The 22,727-nt window shown below is 35.5% G+C and overlaps 1 protein-coding gene across 7 annotated transcripts in view; it reads right to left on the reverse strand.

Annotated features, from left to right (window-relative positions):
- Window positions 1–22,727, reverse strand: part of KDM4C (lysine demethylase 4C) — a 260,988-nt gene that overhangs the window by 31,479 nt on the left and 206,782 nt on the right. For 4 of the 7 annotated variants that reach the window (XM_039384505.1, XM_039384506.1, XM_039384502.1 and 1 more), the window contains one exon: window positions 18,292–18,348. The exons of 2 other annotated variants lie outside the window; for them this stretch is intronic. In XM_039384505.1, coding sequence (XP_039240439.1) covers window positions 18,292–18,348 — 57 coding nt within the window. Of the gene's footprint in view, window positions 1–7,158; window positions 7,224–18,291; window positions 18,349–22,727 lie in introns of those variants that run through there. One more of the 7 variants, XM_039384507.1, reaches the window with a different exon arrangement.

Raw genomic sequence — 22,727 nt, forward strand, 5'->3', positions numbered from 1 at the left:
CAAAAGTAAGGAGTTGATAGGAAAAAAAGATGAAGGGACATAAACTAGATTAACTCAGTCTGGGAAAAAAGCTCCAACATGCTAAAAAAGACAATATAAGATGAACAGTAACTTGCCACCAAAAGACATTACCAGTAGATAGAGTAATTACTTCAGTAACTTCTATGGAGAACTGTTTTACATCACATATGGGAACTATCTTTTAAAACTCTCATTATGGTATCAAATGCAAGTACTATTGATGATCATAAAATTATCTCAAATATTATAAATACAAACATTTTATGTAATGACAAAAAACAATTAATTCAATAAAACATAGTGCTGGAACAGTGATTACTTCCATTTGTTCTAAATTTGCTAGCCACTGATTTTCGTTAAATACCCTCTTGTCTGCCTATGCCAGGAACACTAGTAAGAATAATTTTAATTTATTTTTACTGCGTGGTTAATAATCCAAAGTATTTACTATTAACTCACATCCAATTGTTTTTCACAGGTTACTGGAGAATTTTGTTCTCTATTGTTTATTGATTTTCATATCCCAAATAAAACCTGCAAAAATTTTGTTATATAAATCAGCATTTACATAGTTTCAATGGCCTCTGGCACTCAGTTTGTGACTCAAATAATGCTTTTTGCAAGGGCTAGCCCTGTCAAGCTCTTGCAGGGTTCTAGTTCCCATATCATTCTGAATGTGAAATACTCTACAGGTTTTGCCTTCCCTCTGAAAGCAAACTGCCTGTGTGGCTTCGCACAAGCAGAACTTAAGAGTAGCATCTAGCATCTGGAACTTAGTGAAAAATTTTACTTTACTTTACTTTACTTTACTTTATTTTACTTTACTTTACTAAAAGGACCAGAACTCAGCTCACTCTACTGTAGGACCATCACGCCTGAAAGACTAGTAAGATGTAAAGATGATTTTGCCATCAAAAGAAATGTTTCAGAGACTTCACTGATATGTTTCCATCTCCTTGTGCATTTGTACTCATCTGCAAGAGGTCATTTCCAGATAAGTAGAGCAACTGGTTCTCAAGGAAGCTTAAGGATGTTTTTTTATAAATACACGTTCAGAACCAACTAAACAGAAGTTCCAGAAAGAAAATACAACTGAAATCTAATTAGTATCATGTCTAGACAATGAGTCCATGCAAATACACAACTCCTTTTTAAATGCTTTTTCACACGGATATATACATAAACTCACCGATCAGTGTAGTGAAAGAAGAAAGACTGAAATACTTATGAGTATTAAAAAAGCCAAACCAAACCAAACCAAAAACCCAATCAACCAAAAAAAAACAAAAAACAACCAACCAAAAAAAAGCCTATCAAATAAGAAACATCAGGTGTGTTCTCATTAAAACACTCCAAAAATGTAGTTCAAACAAAATGTAGAGAATGGGGAAAAGAAATAAAGTAAAAAAACAGCTAAACCAGCGCTAACTGAAGAAATTGTAATGTTACATAAGGAAATGCTGATTCCCTTAAGTTACTGGCTACACTTGCACAAGACGTATGCACAAGCGAATACGCAAACATTACAATGTGGTTTTAAGTTTCCTCTGCATGTTACTAAAGTATCATAAAAACCGGAGAGACGCAGAAATCTAAAACAATACATTACATGAGTAATGCTTCAGAAAAAAATATGTACTTACAACTAGATATATGCACAATTGTTCTCCTATATTAATATTTTAAGGTTTCTACTCTTATATAAAAGGAATACTGGTTGGGCATACGTAAATGTGTGAATCCAGACTTCAGGTCACATGACAAAAGTGAAGAAACTCCTGTGTTTTAACCATGCGATAAATCCATCTCACTGCCAAGTACAAGGAAGGTAACTGTTACATCAGTTAACTCCAAACACACATTAAATCTTCTGTGCTACACTCGTACACTCTTCAGGTATCTAAAAGATTAAGATCATGGATATGAATGGGGGAAAAAGTTTCTGTACAAGCAGAAAAAGAAAAAACACCCTATTTCTCCCTATGCTTAGGAAATACCAGAAAAACTATGAAAACCTTTCTTCTTTCAAAATGCACGAAAAGAATCAAGGTTGGCAAATAATGAAATACGTTTCCTATTTTCTGTAAGATGCTGTGTCCTTTATAGAAGTATGACACCAAGAGGGATGACACAGATGTACCTCAGCCTTCCAAATGCATCTCAAACTTCGGAATGAATTTTGAAAAATACATGTGAAAGACAGGTGTACCAGCAAACTACAGCTTGCATAACTATATCAGGCAGCATGGCCTCATTCAGACATATGAGAAAAAGCTCCTTCCTGTTTGAAACTATACATCAAATAGTTACTCTATTATATTGTATTAATAAAATCAGAACCTACAGAATAAAAGCAGAGCAAAGTATACATTTTTGGAACATTAGCTGAGCTACATACCAAGCTCTATATTAGCCATAAGAAGTAAATTGAACTGTGCTGTGTCTGATCCATAGTGGCAACACTTTCTCTCTTCAGCTTCTGAGAGATAATGTATTTCTCATACTCTCACCTGGGGCTTTATAACATATGAATTTAAATTATTTTTTCAACTTTTTCCCCCCTATGGTAATATTATTTATTATAGAATGGGGATACATGAAAAAAAAAAGCAGGAGGGGGAAGAATGACATAAATGTAACAAAAAAACCCCAACAAAACCAAACCAACCAAACAACCAAAAACACAAACCCACAAAAAAACCCCAAAAAACCCCACCGAAAGTGACCAAAAGAAAAAAAGGAATCAGAATTACTAGAGACGAGAGAGAACAACTTGTTTTGAAGACTGAGGTTCCACTCTCCCTCCAACTCTTCTCTGAAGTCCGACTTTCCTACGTTTGTAAAATGAAGGGATAGTATAGAATGGAACAAATCCTGAACTATTCCTGCAAAAGATAGAGTCTAAACACCTCCCTGACCGGATGAACCTTGTATTTAGGCATGTAAGCTTGCTACTTGGGAAATGAACAAACCTGACATACCATGAACACATTTTCTGAAATACAATAATGCTAATTCAATGCCCAACTGACAGTTTTCCATTAGCTTGAAACAACAGCTGTTCCTATCAGCTAAAGCAAATTCAACACTCTAGATGGTTAGGAAGAATGTCATTTTGACAAAATGATTGCTAGATATTAGTGCAAAGCAGAGACCAAGGGGAAGGTAGCTAAGGATCAATCTTAATCAGAGACCCAGATGCAAAATGAATTGGAGAATAAATAAAACTGTTTATATAACTGGAGATTAAGAATATAGGACAGAACAATGTACTGTAATTTTCTAGATTGTGAAATGACCTCTTTTTGCCCCCCCCCAAAAAAATATTCTGCTGCAAATGGATTTTGTAATCATGGAATAGCTCTTTAATATTAATAGTTTGCAAATCTATAAACAGAATGGATTTTAAAGAACCAGTCTGAGGAAAACGGATGCCAGTATTTTACAGAAGAAAGCCCACTGATAGCTTTCATAATAATTTTTATTCATCCTTATTTAAAGAATTTAATATTGCTTCCCTCCAAAAGAGTGATATTTACAAATAAAATTCAAGTCCCTAAAAGGATGATGAATCAATCACAGTAGCAGTGCTTTTGGATGTAAGGATTCATGAAAATAAGCACAAGCTGAGGTTGCAGCAATATGCCAGGGCTAGATTTTGGTAAACAATCTGGAGTATTGATTTCCCCCAAAATTATTTCTATGCCTTGACTCTTCTGCTTATGTGAAGAAGTTCACTGTAGTAAAGCATTAAATTCTACAAAAAGTAGCTCTTTCAAGAGAATCTCTAAAATTATTAAACTTCCAAATATTACTAAAAATCATCTTGTAAGAGTTCTGCTGCTGCTGCAGATGGTTATTAACTACTAGTCAGTAACTGATTTGTATATTCTCATCCTCATTTATATATTTGTCATTTTTTTGCTTTATAGGTATCGTTGGAAATAAACACTAAGAGATACCATTGTAAAGATTAGGAAATTAATGACAAATCATTGGTAATTTTTTTTCTGTAAGATCTCCTTTAGCATCTCTGCATTTCATAATGAATCTGCTTTACTTCAGACTTTATATTACCAGACAAGCAATATTGCTGTTATGTGTGATTACACTATAGATATGAAATGTCAGTCCTACTGTAACCAATAGTAAAATACCCATAACTTTTAACAGAGCAAAGATTTTACAGAGAATATTGACAGAAGGAGCTTCACCAGCTTATCAACTGTTATAACTTGAGACATCCAGTATAAAACGCACAGAGAATCTAATCTTTTTCTTCTCCATTCCAAAGCCATAACATGGATTAGAAGTGAGAAAAGATTACAGTCCAGTTGTACTGCAAGAGTGGGTAGCAAGGTACTGGCACAAAGATCCGTTAACGATGCACAATGCAATCACAAGATGTACATACTATGAAGACATTTGACACATTATCTGCAGATCAGTGAGCACTTGTTGTCTGCACATTCTTTCAGAATACAAAGTCAGCACTTAATTTTGGCAGAGCACATAGTACGTTTCTATGGAAACGAGCTCATTATTTTTTTTACATTTCATGTTTCCTTTTATTCCTGATTAATCTAAACCAAGATGAGTATTTGAGCTATGAAACTGACAGAGCTTAGAATCAGAACATGTGAAAAAAGAGTTTGTTAGATGATCTATTCTACTTCATTGTTCTGTATGTTCAGTCAATTACATAAAATTAACAGGACTGGTGTTAGACGAAGTATCAAGAGACTATTTTGCATCCCTCTGGTATTTCAAACATAACAACTAGTACCTCAGGGGGAAAAAAATCCAGTGCTTGTAGAAAACAATTTGTAATTTCCTGCTACTCAGTAAGTCCGCCTATTGCACGGGGCTATGGCAATATAAAGATGGCAGACATTATCTAGATGTAGGGGAAATCCTATTGTAAATTCCAGCAGAGAAGTAAACATAACACTTACACATCAGTAGCAATTAAAAACAGTAATCTTATATTGTGATAACTCTGCAATAATGTAGTTTTGGGTCTACTCTCAGTGAGTAAACTTGCAAGTCATTACTTAATTTTGAATTAAACACGAAAAGATACTGAAATTGTGCCAAATACACATATTAATATACAATTTTAAGAGCTGATAAAATACAACCAGAACTTGCCAAAATCATATATAAATACAGTATACAAATATTATTTCAGTCAAACTGCTAAGGTACCAATAGCTTTTTAATTCATAGGAAAGACAAACATATAGTGCAGAGTTAAGAAAAACCTTGCTCCTTCTGAAGCATAGAATGTGCGATTGTAATGAGTCATTACACTGTGGGCTGAAAAGGAAAGAAAAAGAACCAAAGAAAACAAAACACTTGGTGAAGAAGTACTTATTTCAAAAGTGCCTGAAAAGGTTTGTATTGCTGTGATACACTATGCAGTCTCCTAAACTGGTAAATGTAAGTGTTGGGAGCCAAAAAGTAAGTAAAAGACCTTGTTAGAGTTGTTGTCCGCACAGTGGTACTCACCACAACAGTACCTATGACTGTCATATCTGGGGAAATAAACTGCCGTGTATTTATTATCAGTATTTTTGAATTCCTCAACATTTGTAATCACATTTCAATACTAAGCACAGCAGTTAAGTCCCTACTCTTTTGTCCAGCTACAGCAGTACCATTAGCATTCTATGCTGTCGGAGATACCCAGAAAGTACTTGAGATGTCTGTAATTCTACCCTAGAGATCTACTGATAAAAATACCATATAAACATATCTCTACTATCTCCTCAGTCTTATTATCAACAAATACTAAAAGGAAAACAATCACCAACATCTCCTTTAAAAAGAAGAAACGCTACACACATAGTGAATATTCGGCTAGCACACAGCCACTGAACAAAAGAACAACCCCTTCCTTCTTCCAGATTAATATACACCAGGTGACACTGAGAATTTAGTTGTCCTAACTATTCTTTTGCCCACTTCATATTCACCTGCTTTCTGAAATGTGACCATGACCCCTCATTTTATAAGGAAACTCTCAAGATTTTAGCTCAGCTATAGTTTTTACACAGTCATACATATATATATTTTTAACGCATTTTTATTAGAGGACAAAACAAAGCTTTTTCCCAGACAATGTTTCTTCCCCTATAGCTTTGGAATGATGTGGGTGTTTTTTCGTGGGTTTTTTTCCCCATAATTGTCATCTTTTAGCCTCCACATTTTACTATGTAAACAATTAAACACACGGGCTTAAAAGGGGATTTTTTTAAGACGCATTGTGTCTGTATTCAGTGCATTTTTCAGGCATTCTGAAATGAACAAGAAATGATTGATGCTAGTATTGGAAGGGCAAAATTTCAGGAAGATTAATACAGGAGGTTGGAAAGAATCTCCTTTTCTTTATTCTCCAGGAAGAAAGCATTTTTATTAAAACTTTGCTTCATATTTGCATAGACCACTTTGAATAGATTTGCCATTTACACACAGGCTAAAATAACTGACAAGCTGTGAAATACCACTTATGCTGAAAATGTGATGAGGCATCAATTCACTGCCTCACTGCTGCAGCCTCCAGGCATCCCAGTATTATATTGTAACTGCACTCTTTCCAACCGATTCCTATAGGACTTACTGGAAATTAAAGGCAATGGTCAACTTCAGATTCTTTTCTGCACTCATCTGGTCACAAACCCCAGTATGTGACACAGAGACCAAACAACTGTGTAAAATGAGAGCTAAACTATTCTGAAAAATAACAGAGGTTGGAGGGAACCTCTAGAGCTCATGTAGTCCAACACCTCGACAAAGCAGACCTAGATCAGTTTGCACAAGGCCCACGCAACTGAGTTTTGAATATCTCCAAATACCCCTCAACTTTGCTGGGCATCTGTTCAAGCATTCGACCATCACTTTTCATAGGAAAAAAATCCTTTTCTTTCACAACATTGGAATGCTCCGATTTGTGTTCTTTGCCTCTCAAGTTACCACCATACACCTCCCCCAAACAACCATCTCCATCTTCGTTGTTTCCTCTGACTACCTAGGTATAAATAGCAGTAAGATCTCTGAAAAAAGGTGTCTCTTTACCAGGCTAAAAATAATTAGTTTACTCAGATCCTCTGTACAAGTCTTGTGCTCCAGACCTGACCATCTCAGTGACCTTTCATTGGGCTTGCTGCCATATGTCAGTAACAGGGAGACCAAGTGCAGTCCTACAAAAGTCAAATAAAAGGGAAGGATAGATTAATACTCTGAGCCTGATGGCTACAGTATTGCAAATCATGCCCTGGATGCAGTTCATCCTCTTTGCTGCAAGGGCATAGTGCTGATTCATGTTCAACTTCTCCACCATGATTTCCACTGGTTTTTCCACAAAGCCTATCAAGGTAAATTCAAGTGCCAGACTTCGTATTATTCAGATCTCAAAAGAGACAGATCCCCCATAAAATAGAACAAAATAGTTAGAGAAGATATCTAGAATTTGACAACTCAGAAAAGCCTTTAACTGACAATCAACAAAGAACTTTAAGAGACTGGGTGGCCATTTCAAACTCCAGTTCTTCATTAGTTGCCATTTAATGAAAACCACTGCTTTGAGTAATAGCACTATTTATACTTAGTACAGAGATCAGCACTGTTTCTACATAGTTTATTTTATAATAATTGCTTAACTGTACTTTACACGAACACATACAAACACACAGAGAGAAGTTACCATTTTAAGAGAGTACTTAAAATTAGAACACTGAGATACAGCATTGAAAGCATTCTATTCTTAGCAATATCCTGCAAACAATTTACTGAAATGAAAAAATGCAAAGTCACTCTTTATCGAAATAAAGGTATCACCATCTCTGATCTAATAAGCTATCCTTCTGAGAATGGCTAGTCAGTAAGGTGATACCCATGAACTAAAAAGGTATTTCCATACACATTCCAAAGAAAACAAAATTACTAAAGAGACAATCACATAGAAATTAAGACATGCAAGTTTAAATGCTCAAAAACAAGAATCTTGTCAAGCTCAAACAAAAACCTCTGATGACAATAAAAGCACAAATATCAAAATTTCATCTACCTACTAGCACGACAGTGATGTGCTGCTTTGCGTCTTAAAAGATTAGAAGATGGGAATTTATTTTAGTGTATGTCCTCTGGGCAAGAAGAGGTCACGGCCAATTATGTAGGTGAATGCACTTTGCCCCTGGGAAGGAAAATATTGTGTTTGTGAAGTACACTGAATGAGGGCACAGCTGCTTGTCAAGTTGTTCTCTGTTGAAGGGAAACTACTGTGGACAGAAAGCACTACTAGAAAACTAGGGTAAGTAAAAACATTTAGTGTGGTTATGTTACTGGCCAGGAAATACCTGGCATCTCTACAGTAAATCCAGCAAATGTGTCATGACATTTCCACGTGCTAACAATAGCACATGAAAAACCAAATAAGTCAAAACTTAAAACAGAGGGTTATTTCACACTAGAACTATATGGGGTATTTTTGTTTGTTTGCATGGGGGTTTTTTATGCTGGTTGTTTGTGAAGGAGTCAAGGCACACATATGTTTAACATTCTCTGTATCACAGAAAGTTTATTTTTCATTTCTGAAAAGCCTGAAGGACTTTATAGCTTACCAAGAAAAGATTATTTCTGAAGCTTTCAGCCAAAAATCAAAATCTATTTTTCAGCAGAGTTGATGCTAACATTATACCTAACCAGAAAAATAGTGTCATTTGAACAGATAAAAGTGATAAGGCAGTACAGAAAATGTGTGACATTCTTTAAGACAATATTATGTATAAGAAGTTTAAAAAAATCCACAATCTAAAATTATTCAGTTTTAGTATCTGAGAAACAGAAAGCTATTTCTAAATGCCTCCTTCATTTCTAAATCCTGTACTAACTTCACTAAGTAAACATTTAGAATAATCAGATCCTGCTGCAGAAGAGGGTGAGCCTTGTCTTGGAGTATTTAGCCATTTTAAAATGACATATCATTGCTCCTTTTATTCTGAAATATATTAGTTGCTAATATACTTAATATAATAATATAATATAATATTATTACACTAAGTATATTAACAATATATTATATATTAAGTATATTAACAATATAATATAATATATAATATACTTATACGGATTGAACTGGTTATTGGCAAAAAATGCAGAAGCAAAAACTGGAATTATAATATGTTTAATATGAGTTGCTCTTTCCCTCCATCTTTTCTTCTTGCTGTTGCTTTCCACAAAAGATTTAAAAAAAAAATAGAACAATACGATGTCTTTATTGTGGGCAGGTACGTAAATGACCTTTTGCTTAAAAAATCCCATATAGTATCATTCTTCTTGCATAAACCCAAAAGTATGTGGATGTCAGCACAGTTGTAAAGTGTTCCAAGTTTGCCATGGAAACAACATTCTTATTGCAAAATAATACAACTGCTCACTGTGGACTATTGGCATGAAAGCTCCCAATCCAAGCTCATTGACAGCTTGTGGAGTGGACAGATGAGGCATGGAAAATATTTTAAATTAGTTCATTTATCTTGTTCAGACATGGGAAGAGACGGAGAATTTTTCATGTTTATAGAAAAAAAGCAGAGAGAGAGAGAGAGAAAGAGAAGGGGGAAGGGGATAAGGAGGAAAAGGCAGGGGTAAAAAGGGGGAGGAAAGGAAATAAGAAAGATAGAAGGGGCATAAAAGTAGGATAAAGGAGTGATGGGCAAGAGGGGAAAGGAGGAAAGGAAGGGAAAGGGCAAAGACACCACCTAACCATCTTTTTATATAAATTATTACCAGTTAAGCTAAATTTCACAGACAATGCATTTTTTGTTCATCAGAAAATATAGACCCCAACCCTAACTAAACAAGCACATTTTTAACTGGTTTTATCTTCATAGTTTTCCAAGAATAAACACTAGTTCTTTTTACTGCATCAAACACATCCAGATTTAAATTGTTTTGTCCTAAATATTCAGATTATAGATATTTTTCAAACATATTTCAGAAACTATGCCATACACATCCAAGATGAAGAATAAAACAGACTAGATATTTAGTTAATACAGTGTCTTATTGCCATGGACGTTACTGGAGCCCAAGATATTGTAAAGGAAATGGCTCAAAGGACAGAGTAATGTACTGCAAGCCAGATGACTAATTTTGTTCCCGAGATTCCAATGTCGCCTAAGAGTGTGATTCTGACAAACTCAGGGATAGAGTTCCTACTCCTGCTTTGGACTTGGATCACTCTATGGTTATGCCTAGAAAGGCAGCCTAGTACTGCATCAAACACATAGAAGATCTAAATATACCTGATATGTACATGTAAAACATCATTGAGAAGCTCACAGAGCATCTTGCCACAGATAATGAAGTGCATGAAAATTTACACAAGAACATGGAATTCTTTTTTATCAGAATAATGAAGAAACATTACAAAGGTCTGCAATTACTGATTGTTTCTGCAGCGTCAGTTCTAATTCCATACAGAGAGAGGCTTTGACTCCTATTTATCTATTGAAATGTAAGATATTATTCTAAAAGTAAATGTTAAAGTTAAACAATGCAGTTTAAAGAGAATCTGAATAAAAATAAGTGTGTGTCTTAGTTATTTCTGACAGAGATACCACCTATGGATAACATTTGATTGCATTTTGTACAGCAATTTCCTGTACACAACTCAAATTTTGCTTCATATAGAAATGCATATGTTTAATCTTTATGTTTTTAATTTATTCAGTATGTCTTCCTCTTTACCCAGCTTTCAGACACAACAATTAGGCTTGAATAAGGTCAGAGTTTTCCTCACATCTTTATCTTCAATGTTTTTTATTTTTTAATTTCCCACTCTGGGAAATGCTTCACATCCTTGATGGACATGGAATTGATTTGTTTCGTGTGAGTATTTAGCAATGAGTGCTATTGAAGGGCAAGTTGGGCTCTCTTCCACATGATACCCAGTCCAATAAAACTGCATGACAGAAAGAAAATTTTTATAAGCTATCTTACCTATTCTGTGCCTGCACTGATCCATCTATTTGATCTAAGTGGACCCATTTATCGTGTAAACTATTTTGTTCAATTTTAAAATATCCTTTTTAGCATCTCTGCCATCTGGCTGCACACTTTTATCTCCCCAAAAGCATAATCCCGCACTGTAAACAGTGAGGGAAAAAAATTGTTAAATTATGAAGTCCTAGTCTATGAGCCCGTTGGCACAGTTGTCCATGGTATAATTTTGAGAGCTTCTTTTCTTCTGCTTTTGTATTACAAATAAACTCCTAACTACAGGTTTAATTTTAAAGGTAGTTTTTTTCAAGTTCTCTGCCAAAGGCTGTATCAGCAACAGTACACAGAAAAGTATGAAAGCCCAATATTTTAAAAGTCATAGAACAGGAAAAACACATAGCATATAGTCTGACTTTTGATACCAATTTTTAAAACTTCTTTTTGACTAGTTAGACTCCTGGAAGATATCCTTTCTCTCCACATAACGCAACCAACTCCTGCGTTAATGGACCACTAAAAGATGCTTCATTGTGTCTTAATGGCATAATACATTATAGAAGTCAGGTGAAGGAAAGAATTACACCTCTCAGTCTAAACACATGTCATATAAAAAGCCATAGCTGATATTTCCAGAAAGAAATATAATGACAACTTGCAAATATAGCACTGTCAAGTAATCAGTGAATTTTTGAAAACTTGTCTATCATAGAAAAGATTTTTACAACTTGTCCAGAATTCAACTAAATTATTGACTGGAACCACCAACACTGAAAAAAAGCAAACAACATAAAACTGTTGTTATATTTAGGATTCAAAGTATATGTTTTATTGCTTTCACAGTTTCACTCAGAACCACTTAATTTTTTTTACTTCTCTCATTTTATCTCATTATTTTACTCATTTTTTCTTATTTATGATTAACAACAAGTTTTTAAGCTTCAAGGAAGTTTGCCCAGAGAAACACAGTGGAAGATCCTACTAAGTTCTCAGAGGTATTTATCAGTAAGACAGAAAAAGGTGAAGAACATAACAAATTAAAAAGCAAAAGGAAAAATGTTTTATTCTAACATTAAATTTTTACAAATTTTATTGTATTCATTCATTCTTTAAAATACTAATTCTACGTTTCTTTATGTAAATGTTCAATAAAAGTGAAAACTTTTGTCAATTTCCTCTACATCCTTTTGCCCTGGAGATACTAGATACAAAGAACTGTGTGATCTAGAGCTGAAAATTAATGACTATTAAGTGAAGATGAGTTTAGTTATGAGAAATCAGGCAAACAATTGTTTTGAATAAAATTATTGAAAAATTTTTTTTGAGTCCTAGGAAGTTCATTCTGGGATCATGGTGACAAGCTGCACAAAACCAATTGAGTCTTCTTGGAAATCTCCACAACCATGGCTGGCCTGGCATTTCCACTGCAGAAATCATGACTCTGTATGAACTAACATGAACTACTCTGTGCAATTGTGAGAACAGACTGTGTCACTTTGATTAGTTTTGTTTTATTGCACTGAGACAGACAGAAGAGATGGGTGCACTTCTACAATCTACTTGAATATATTTACTACAGTACACTTTGCACACTGAACCGATGGAGTTTACAAAATTGTTTGCAAATGAGTTCCAAACACTAGTTAGCTTCTTTCATTTTGTTTAACATACTTCTGAAAGAGTACATTCAAAGTCACAATGCTCACTGTATCACTTCCAGAGTTGTTCCTTGGGTAATTTTTATCTCTAATCTACTGCTTTCACTAACTGAGGTCATCTCAACCTGAATCTGTTTCACTCTATCTATGAGCATTTAACACCTTTTAAACTTGACAATATCTATCTTTGTTCTCATTGAAGTTCCTCTCTCAACCATTATTTTTCTATCAACAGCAATATGAGGAAAATAGTAATCATCTTTTGATTTATTGACCTCTGTAATTTATTAGACACACAAAAACCCTCATAAATATGAGCTAAAGAAAAAGTGAAGACGTAAGTAAAGCCCCTAGGAACTTTTTAACTCATGATATTTTCCAATGGTACATGACCATATTTTAAATAAGCAATGTGGTCCTCTCAATTGTCAATAAAAAGTAAAAGAAATATGACTGTATATGTGCAACAATCTTTTACCTACCCTTTATGTAGTTTAAGTAGCATTTTTTCTTTAGCTACCTTTTTCATAATTGACCTTCTATTCTTTCCTTTAAATACTCCCTAAGCCCCCCAAAAGATAGTAGGATACAGAATAGAATGCACAGAAGTATAATTTATTTTAAGCTCTGTACTCAATGACTACCACCAAGACTGCTAAAGTAGTGGAAAAAATCCAAATAAGTTTTATCATTTAAACTGATATACCATGTGGTAACCAAAAGCAAGCAATAAAAGCCTGGCTGGTACATGAAACAAAGAATAGTTAGAAAATAGTGGAGGCAGATGCATGTACGGTCTAGGTTTCTTTATACAAAGGTCAGTATATTTTAATAAAGTCTGTTCGCAGTGTTTACATAATTTCTATGTATGGTCAAGTTTGTTCATAATTCCAATAGTCTTCCCACACCGTGTGGATTTCGCAGTATTAACTACCAGAAGACAAAAGATAGAGATTCAAAAGGTGTAATAAAGTAATTATTGTGGTTCCTATTAGCAAAAAGAAGACAGTATGTATTTCAGTGCTCTCATTAAGACCATTTAAATTTAAATACTGTAAAAATGTCGAGTTTAGAATAAATACGATTCATCATGCATTGGCTGGGCGTTATTTCTGTTCCTTGCTGCATGCTGGAGACAAATCATATTGTTTTTCCATGATTAGGTATAATTTCTCCACATTAATTTTTGCTGATTTTTCAATTCAGCAAACATGAGGAAAAACTAACATGTAGCAAATACGCCCAATACAATTGCATATAATTTTTATAGCAGAAATCAGGACAGAAGAATTTCTCACTGAAAAACAAACAAACAAACAAACTAAAAACAAACATAAAAAAACCCAAACAACCACCACCAAAAAACCACACCACTGAAGTAATGAACAGTATTGATTTTATGTACGATTTGGAGTGTTTATTCTCTTATTTTTCCAAGCTGCTCAAGGAAGCAAATGCATGGATTTACACATGCATTGTAGTGGAACCAGATGGGTCACTTGGTAGGAGAAGAGGATTTGTTCAAGAAAAGACATGTTTTACTAAATACTTTTTGAAGGATACAATAGGCAGAAGAGAGGTCCCTAAATGCAACTTGGAGAGTTGTTAGTGCTAACTGATTCCACCTTCAGGCAGAGAAAGCAGCACATGTATCCAGCCGGATGTTGCAACACGCAACAAAGCAGCAGCTGCCTTTTAGCAGTGTGGCAAGTGCTAGAGCAGGCATGTGAACTGCCTTGAAACATGGCATTGTGTATCTGCATTGCCTCATGACTTTTCCAGTGTGAGTTTTTCAGTAAATTAACCCAATACATCTGAACCCTGACCAAGGACACTTGAGTTTGGAAAGATCTTCATCAGGGCAGAGTGTTGACCATAGCATGTATTATTTCATTGCTAAGATTTCATGAGGTTTCTTCTGCTCGTATTGACACTGCCTTAGGAGGCAAAATAAGTAGGCCTTCATGTAATCAGCATGTACAACCTGAAACACTTGATTTTGCCACAGTGTTTCCTTTAAATTATATAGCAGGATAAAAGATTTAAAAAAAAAAAGTCCACATAGGAAACCAATATAAGCTTGTTTGAAGTGTGGAACTTCAAACAAGAACAACCATAATTATTATTTTCAAGCACTTGTCAATATGCAGAAACAACATGATGATTAATATGAGAATTAGTATGATAAAGAATAACATGACCTGTGCTTTAGGCTAGGACAAAGTGAAAGATATAGAAAGATAGATCAAACTACCAGATAAAAAAGGATAACTATGTCACATTCCTTACAGATGCTAGTTACCAGTAGTTCAGATACCAGAGGTCTTCAGGAAGACCTCTAAGGTAAAAATTTCATTTTCATGTCCCTATAGAACTGTGCATTGAAACAAAAAGAATCTGCAAGTTTTAAACAGTAATTCTAGAGAATGTAAAGATCCACCTACTCATATCGCCAAAAGTTTGTTAAGTAGAGAATCTAAAAATGCACACTCACCTACTTTCAATCTATCTGTTTTCATCTGCGATATTTCCATATTCTCTGCAAGTCTAATGCAGGACCCCAGGTGTCCATCTTTAACACAGTGAGCCAGTGCATCTGCTCAAATGCATAATGCTGTTTTCTGCCACACTGAATTTCCAGCAAAACAGCTTTTCATGAAAACAGAATACTTACAACAGAATATCGAAAGGATTATGCCGTTTTTGCTTTAGCAAGGCTAAGAATGTTTTAAGTATCTTTTATGTGTTTTCACATGACTCTTTTAATATGCTGCCTTCATTAATGAATACAAATTACATACCCTTTTTATTTTCTGCATTAGAAAAATATTTTAAAACTTTGACTAATTAAATACCCCTATAAATCTCTGCTGAAAATCAAAAAGGAGAATAAAGAAGCTCCTACACTTGGTAAATCAGTCAGTTTTTCTAGATATAAATTCTGCACATTTTCTATTCCATGGAGAGCAACTGATGGATTTAACTGATTGGTAGATACAGCTCTCTCAAACAGGATGCAGTATCACATAAATGAATTAATATAACCTTATTTTACAAGGATGAGATAGCTCTTTCTGAGGGAGAAATGCATATAACTCATGCTAATCCATGTTTTCCCATTAATTTACTAACCCCTGTTTTCCCAATTATTTACTACATGGGTCTGAACAGATGATGTTACAAGTCCTCTTAGAGACCGTGTTCATGGAGGTCCTTACAAAACAAAGGAGTAAGGGTGGCAGCACACATCCAGTTTTGTTCCAAATTATAAGCAGCTGCAGAGCACACTGGGACACTGAGTTTGGAAGGATACAGCTTTTTTCAGGTTTAGACACATCTGTGACAATTCAATGGTCTTTTTATTTACAGAAGCTTAAACATGATTTTCCTAATAATCAGAATTATTTTTATAATATAAAATGAAATCTAAAAATTAGCTTTTAAACTTGTCAACAATTTAAAAAAGCAGGTGTACTGATATTCCTGTAAAACTTTAAATATTCATTAACAGCTGAGAAAATAGGTGAGGCCTGCAGTGTTTTATCTTTTGACAACCTACCTCTTGACAAGATTTTCTGTAGCATGTGGTATAATGCTTTAGAAAACTGTCTGCTTCAGATTCCATCATGTTTTTTGCGCATCCAAGAACAGGAAAAAATTTCATGACACTCAAGTCAGTGAATATAATTGTCCCAAAAGATGTTTAGTATTTTGTGAAATCTTTCCATTCACTAGAAAGAAATGAAACTTGTGTTGTGTTTTACTTCATCTACACAAACACATGGTAAGTGCTGTTACTGTTATTTGGGCAGTAGCTGTCTGGGATGTACCTGTATGTATGTATGTATATGTATGGCCAGTCTTCGCGAGCAAAGATTTGGGAAAGGTCATTAACCCTTCGAGCCTGCGCAGTGGATTTTTTAGGTGAGACACAGTGTGCGCTGAACTGAGCCCACCCTTTAATCCTGAGGTTCATCTGCCGGGGCCGAGCGAGCTTGGACATTGGCAGTGACTTCTCTTAGATAGATTGCCTTACAGGGCTCATGAGCTCCATCTGCCCGGGGGAGGTTTTTTTTTCCTGGTCGGAATCGAACCCGGGTTGCAGTGGTGAGAGTGCTGCAACCTAACCACTAGGCCACCAGGGTTCCCCAACAGGGACACATATTTCTATTTTTTTCCAGAAGAACTGCTGTCTCTTTAGCATGTTCAGGAGTACCTCAAGACTGCTATTTATGGAATAAGAACTGGTACTGTTCCTCAGCCAAGAAATTAAGATAATTCCTCTGTACTCCTCTTAGAAAGAAATTGTCATGGTTTAACCTTATCAGGCAACTAGGCACTTGCTCACTTCTCTCCACTCCCTAGTAGGATGGGGAGAAGAATCAGAAAAAAGGCAAAACCCAGAGGTTCAGATAAGAATAGTTTAATAATTGAAAATACTACCACTACTACTACTACTATTACCACCAATAGTAACAGTTGTATTAAACAGGAGAGAGAGAGAATATAAAACCCAAGAAAAACAAGTGAAGCACAGTACAGTTTCTCATTATCTGCTGATTGATCCTGAACCTGTCCCCAAACCACAATCAGCCCCTGCTCCAAGTAACTCTCCCAGTTTATATACGGGTTTATATATGGGTGTGATGCTCTGTGGTACTGAATAGCTCTTTGGCCAGTTCGGGTCACCCATCTGAGCCATGCTCCCTCACATCTTCATGTAAACCTCCTCACTTGTTATAGGGCATTGATAAGTCCTTGAGTAAGGGTAAGCAGTACTTCGGAACAGCCAAAACATCATGTTATCAACATTATCCTCATTTCAAATCCAAAATAGAGCACTGCACCAGCTACTAAGAAGCAAATGAAGTCTATCCCAACACAAACTAGGACAGATATAAAACTATGAAAGAATACACAATTTATTTGGGAAGAAAACTATATGCAATTATTTCCAGCTAAAGCAATTATGAGTAGCAATCTAGAAAATCTTCAGCTGTGCTTTCCAAAGACAAAGAAATACCTTATAACAATCAGTGGCAACTAACCAGTGCACCCACATACAACACAGCTAAATATTCATATGGGTACAAACAATGAGATGTGTCCATTCAAGGGTCAGCAACTGGAAGAGAAAGAGGCTTCTTCCTTCTTACAACTTCTCAGATAGTGTATCAGTAAGGGGAAAATATTAAATTACCCCTACCCATTGTAGCATGTAGCTTGGCCAGGCAAAACCAGGGAAGGTGATCTGCCTTAGGCAGGGAACCACTGTCCTACTCCTCGAAAGAGTGATTTTTGAAGTTGCAAATGAGAGTTGTGCATGCTTCAGATCTGCTAGGTTAGGACATTTCCTCACTCCAGCAAGCATACCAGCAAGCAGGCACAAAACAGACCAAGGTAACACCTCAGGTTTACCACCTGAGGAGCAAAGGGAAAGGGCCGAGAAACTGCATCACTCCATGTGCTGGTTTGGGTGGGGTAGAGTTAATTTTCTTCATAGTAGCAGGTATGAGGTTGTGTTTTGGATTTCTGCTGAAAATGGGGTTGATAATGTAACAATGATTCGTTTAGTTATTGCTGGGGTCTTATTTCCCATCCTATGACAACCTACTTCACCACAACTCCCTTCCTGCTTCCACACTGATTGCTCTACTTCTCTTTTTCTTCCCTGTAAAATATGAAAGATATAGCTACTGTAAGTCATAACTTGCAGGAAGCATTAAGTATTAGATGCAAGATAAGATGATATTGACATAATAGATCCCTGTTATAACGCAAATTAGTCCCCTATTTGAATGTGCTCCAGTTTGAGAAGAAGTGTTATTCAAAACTGGCTCTTCACCAATGACCTACAATGTGAATTTCAGGAAAGCAGACTTTTGTACCATTGTGACTCCCATAACTTAAGTTTATCTTCCCTGATCTGACGACCAGATACTAGCAAAGCTGTTCCTAAGACTTTGTACGATACACTAAAAGAGAAGGGTTTTTTCTGCTTTATCATTATAAAATATATGAAATATGTTTAAATTATATAAAAATATGATTCTTAGAGAAATCCAACAGAATTTTCTCACAGTCCTACCTTAAAAAACAATATCTTAATTGTATTCTAAAATCATGCTAATGTATTACCTCATAGGACATGAAAGCTATGTGGCTTAAGAGATCTCAGATATATTAAATTGGATAATATTTATTACAAGTGATTACTAGTGATTTTGACTTTATGCCCAAGTTCCTAATTACCACACTGTAACATAGCTAGAAGATAGCAATATTTTCAATAACATTGTGACAAAGAACAAATGCAAGATTTATCCATCAATATTTATAACCTCTTTTTGAAGGATGGATATATTTGATGGCTTGAAAAAACTATCATTTTATTTTCTTACCACAAATATGAAATTCAAAAGGTTCTTAAAATAAAGGAAGAATTTCACTGTGGATAGGTTTGGAAAAACGCTCAGCAGCGACTGTTAGGAATAACAGCACAACAAAAATTGAGTAAGTACGTGAATGAAATATAAACAATACGTAAAGGGGTTCATGATCTTTGAAGTGCTAAATGCTGTTGTTTCAGAGATCAGGGCTCCGACACGTTTTAGACAGTACAAATAAAGAAACAAGGATTAGGCAACTCTGAAAAAGAAAAACCCAACTTGAAAAGAAAACGGTGCCATGAATAAAATACAGAATATATCCATACTGAACAAGACATATTGAAACCGAGTAACTGAAATTCAATATTGAAAGCACTCATCCTTAAAAAGCTATAAAAACATGGACAGGCAACATTTAGAAGTTATGATTATGCTATATATTCAGGAATTGACTAACAACTTGCACACTCCATGATCCAGCTGTGAGTCAGATGTCAGCATTACGGGACACAAGTCATGGTAACTTGGTTCTGCAAGACTTTTCTGGCTCTGTGGTTTGAAGTTTCCTGCTACCCTTCTGTCATTTTGGCTGGAGTTCTCATTTGTGCTACACCAACAGTATAAAAAATTCATAGACATTTAAATGAGTCATTTTCCTTTATGCCTTCCCAGCAGGACACCGCAGCGAAGTCTTTCATAGAGAATATCTAAACTTTATTCTTCAATAACTGGAATTTTTAACGACAGTGCTCATCCAGGCTTATACACTTCACAGAGAAAATATGAATCTGGCAAAGGTCTTGTAGCAGTGTGCTTATTTCACATCTAGATAGGTTTTTTTGTATTTTGAGCTTCCAGGGTGGGCATGTCTGGTATGCTCACCATGAAGAGGCCTGCAAGCTAAGAATCAGATCTTTCTTGAGGTCAGAACTAACTGATCCTAACTTATGTAAGATCAAGTTGTTAGTAAAAAAGTATTCCTTCAAAATAACTTTTGAAGAATAATTTTCACAATGGTCACATAACAGCATTACAAGATATATTTTGTGTAGCATTTTGAAGGTGAATGCTCTGTGAGTATTGTCAGTATTTTCAGTAACACCAAACTGATATGTGTTCTGTGTATTACTCATGGTATGTTTTTTCTTTTTTAATGGATATTATTTTTTCCTGCTTCTTTTCCTTCTATTCTGTTGGTTTACTTTACAAATATAAATAATTAACAATTATGTAAAAATTGTAACACTGTACAAATAATGAAATTCCATGGACTACACTGTGGTAAATGAGTGTGAAACACAGTTCTGTGACCATTATTAAAATGCTGGTGCATTGCAGGAAATGTAGTTTGCTTCAAGCTGAATGTTTTATTTGAAAAACAGAATGATCAGCAAATCTTGTTTTTCTTAGTAAGTTAAAACTATATTACAGAGTCCCAGAATATTCTGAGCTGGAAGGGACCCTTGAGGACCACCAAAGTCCAACTCCTGGCCCTACACAGGACACCTCAAGAATCATGCCTTGTGCATAAGAATATTGTCTAAACACTTCTTGAACTCTGTCAGGTTTGGTGCTGTGACCACTGTCCTGGGGAGCCTGTTCCAGTGCCCAACCACCCTCTCGATGAAGAACCTTTTTCTTAATATTCAACCTAAAGCTCTCCTGACATAACTTCATGCCACTGGCTTGGGTTCTGTCACTGGTCACTGCATATATATTTTTTTTTAATAAATGAATGTTTTGCGAATCCATTATGTGAGTTTCAAGGAAGTCAGAAGTCAGCAGCCCCAGCTGTACAGAAGTCAATTAAGCCTTTTATCCTCAATTGCTAATTGAACTGCATGACATGGTAATTCTGAACTCTATGATATATGAACTCTAAAATACAAAAATTATCTACAGTTATGATTAGTTTGGCTCATAATTCAGTAAGAAAGGCTGCATAGATTGCTGAAGTTCAAAAATTCTTCTGCATAATCTCTGCAGATTGCACATTCTATTCCATGGCAAAACCAAGAAAGTTTAGGGTTACCAAATTCACAATTTCACGCAACAAAAGAAAACAGCAAAAAAGTGTTGCATTGGGTCTGGCTGAGCTGGAGTTCATTTCCCCACAATAGCCCTCACAGTGCTGTGCTTTGCACTGGCAGCTAGAAGGGTATTGATAACACACCAGTGTTTTGGCTACTGCTGAGCACAGCACCAACACTGTAACATTCCTTCCTTAGTTGAGGGCAAAATCCTGGGAGGGGACACAAGTAGGCCAGCTGACCCAAACTGACCAAAGCAATATTCCACACCATACCATGCCAGCTCAGATATAAAAGCTAAGGCACAAAGCAGGAGGGTGGGCATTCATTGTCTAACGGCTGCCTGCTGAGAAACCCTGCACTGAAGCCCTGTTTCTCAGGAGTGGCCAACCATCACTGCTCATGGGAAGTAGAGAATAAAACCTGCTATCCTTCACTTCCATGTGCGCAAGCTTCGCTTTGCTTTTTGCTTTAAATAAGCTGTCTTATCTCAACCCACAAGTTGTTTTCTTTTTTTCCCACCTTACTCTCTCCCTTGTCCCTCTGGGAAGGGGAGTGATAGAGCGGCTGGGCGGGCACCTGGTATCCAGCCAAGGTCAACCCATTACATGTGGAATAAAAAAAATTGATCATTTTAGCATTTTCATGCAGATTATTAAAAAAAAAAGAAAATAGGTTTAGAATCATTCTGCAACAACTCTTGTAAAGCCAAGCCAACTATATCACATATCTCATTCTATTTCCTGGTTGGCTGTGAGGGACTGTCAGGTTTGCATTTGAATTCCAGTTGATTGATTTACACCTTTAAGGAGAGTTTCGTTCTTAGACAAAAGGCATGTAACTCCTAAGAACTATTCTCTTAATTCCCAGCAAAGGCAACAGAGCTATTATTCAATCAAATTATACTTATTGTCATGGAGGTTTTGAAGATTTCTTAGAGTTGCACAGACAGGTCAAACACATAGAACTGCATAACTCTACAGTGACAGTCTGTACCATAATTGTCCTTTACTTATCAGAAGAGATATTTTGTCAGAGTAATAGCCTGAATGTGACTGCTGCTTGGCATCACAGTTTACTTCACCGCATAGATCAGTTTCAAAGAATGACTTGAAGCCCTTTTTTTTTTTTTTGAAGCACTGGGAAATTTTGAATAGATTCTGTCTTGAGTGAGTCAGGTGATTATAGCAAAGCAGTAACAGGCAACAGGAACTGAACTGTAAAGCAGTTTAGTCAGTGCTGAAGGACAGATGTGTACACATCGTTTGTGGAGTTCTCCTTCAGACTACCTCATCTGATCTCTGTATTTTTTCATTGCTTTGTTACTAAATGTTTATGATACACATAGAAGGTTCTCCCTTTTTTTATTGGTGGAATTTTAAGGATTGCAAGAACCTTAACAAATCTGCAAAAACTTCATTTATTAGAATAATAATCATAATGTATGCACAGATGGATATATATGAATGAATTAATTGTAATAGTGGATTATCTTTAGCTTTTTATTCAGTCTGAAGTTAGAAACCAGCATAATGATACCAGCTTTCAAGAGAGTGGAAGAAATGTAAGAAAAAAAGAAAGTTTATTTACTGATAAGCTTTACCATATTATTATCATTGTTAAACAAAACC

Source organism: Pipra filicauda, unplaced genomic scaffold (assembly GCF_003945595.2).
Source record: "Pipra filicauda isolate LSUMZ 115617 unplaced genomic scaffold, ASM394559v2 scaffold35_size7292922_pilon, whole genome shotgun sequence".
NCBI classification, from domain to species: domain Eukaryota; kingdom Metazoa; phylum Chordata; class Aves; order Passeriformes; family Pipridae; genus Pipra; species Pipra filicauda.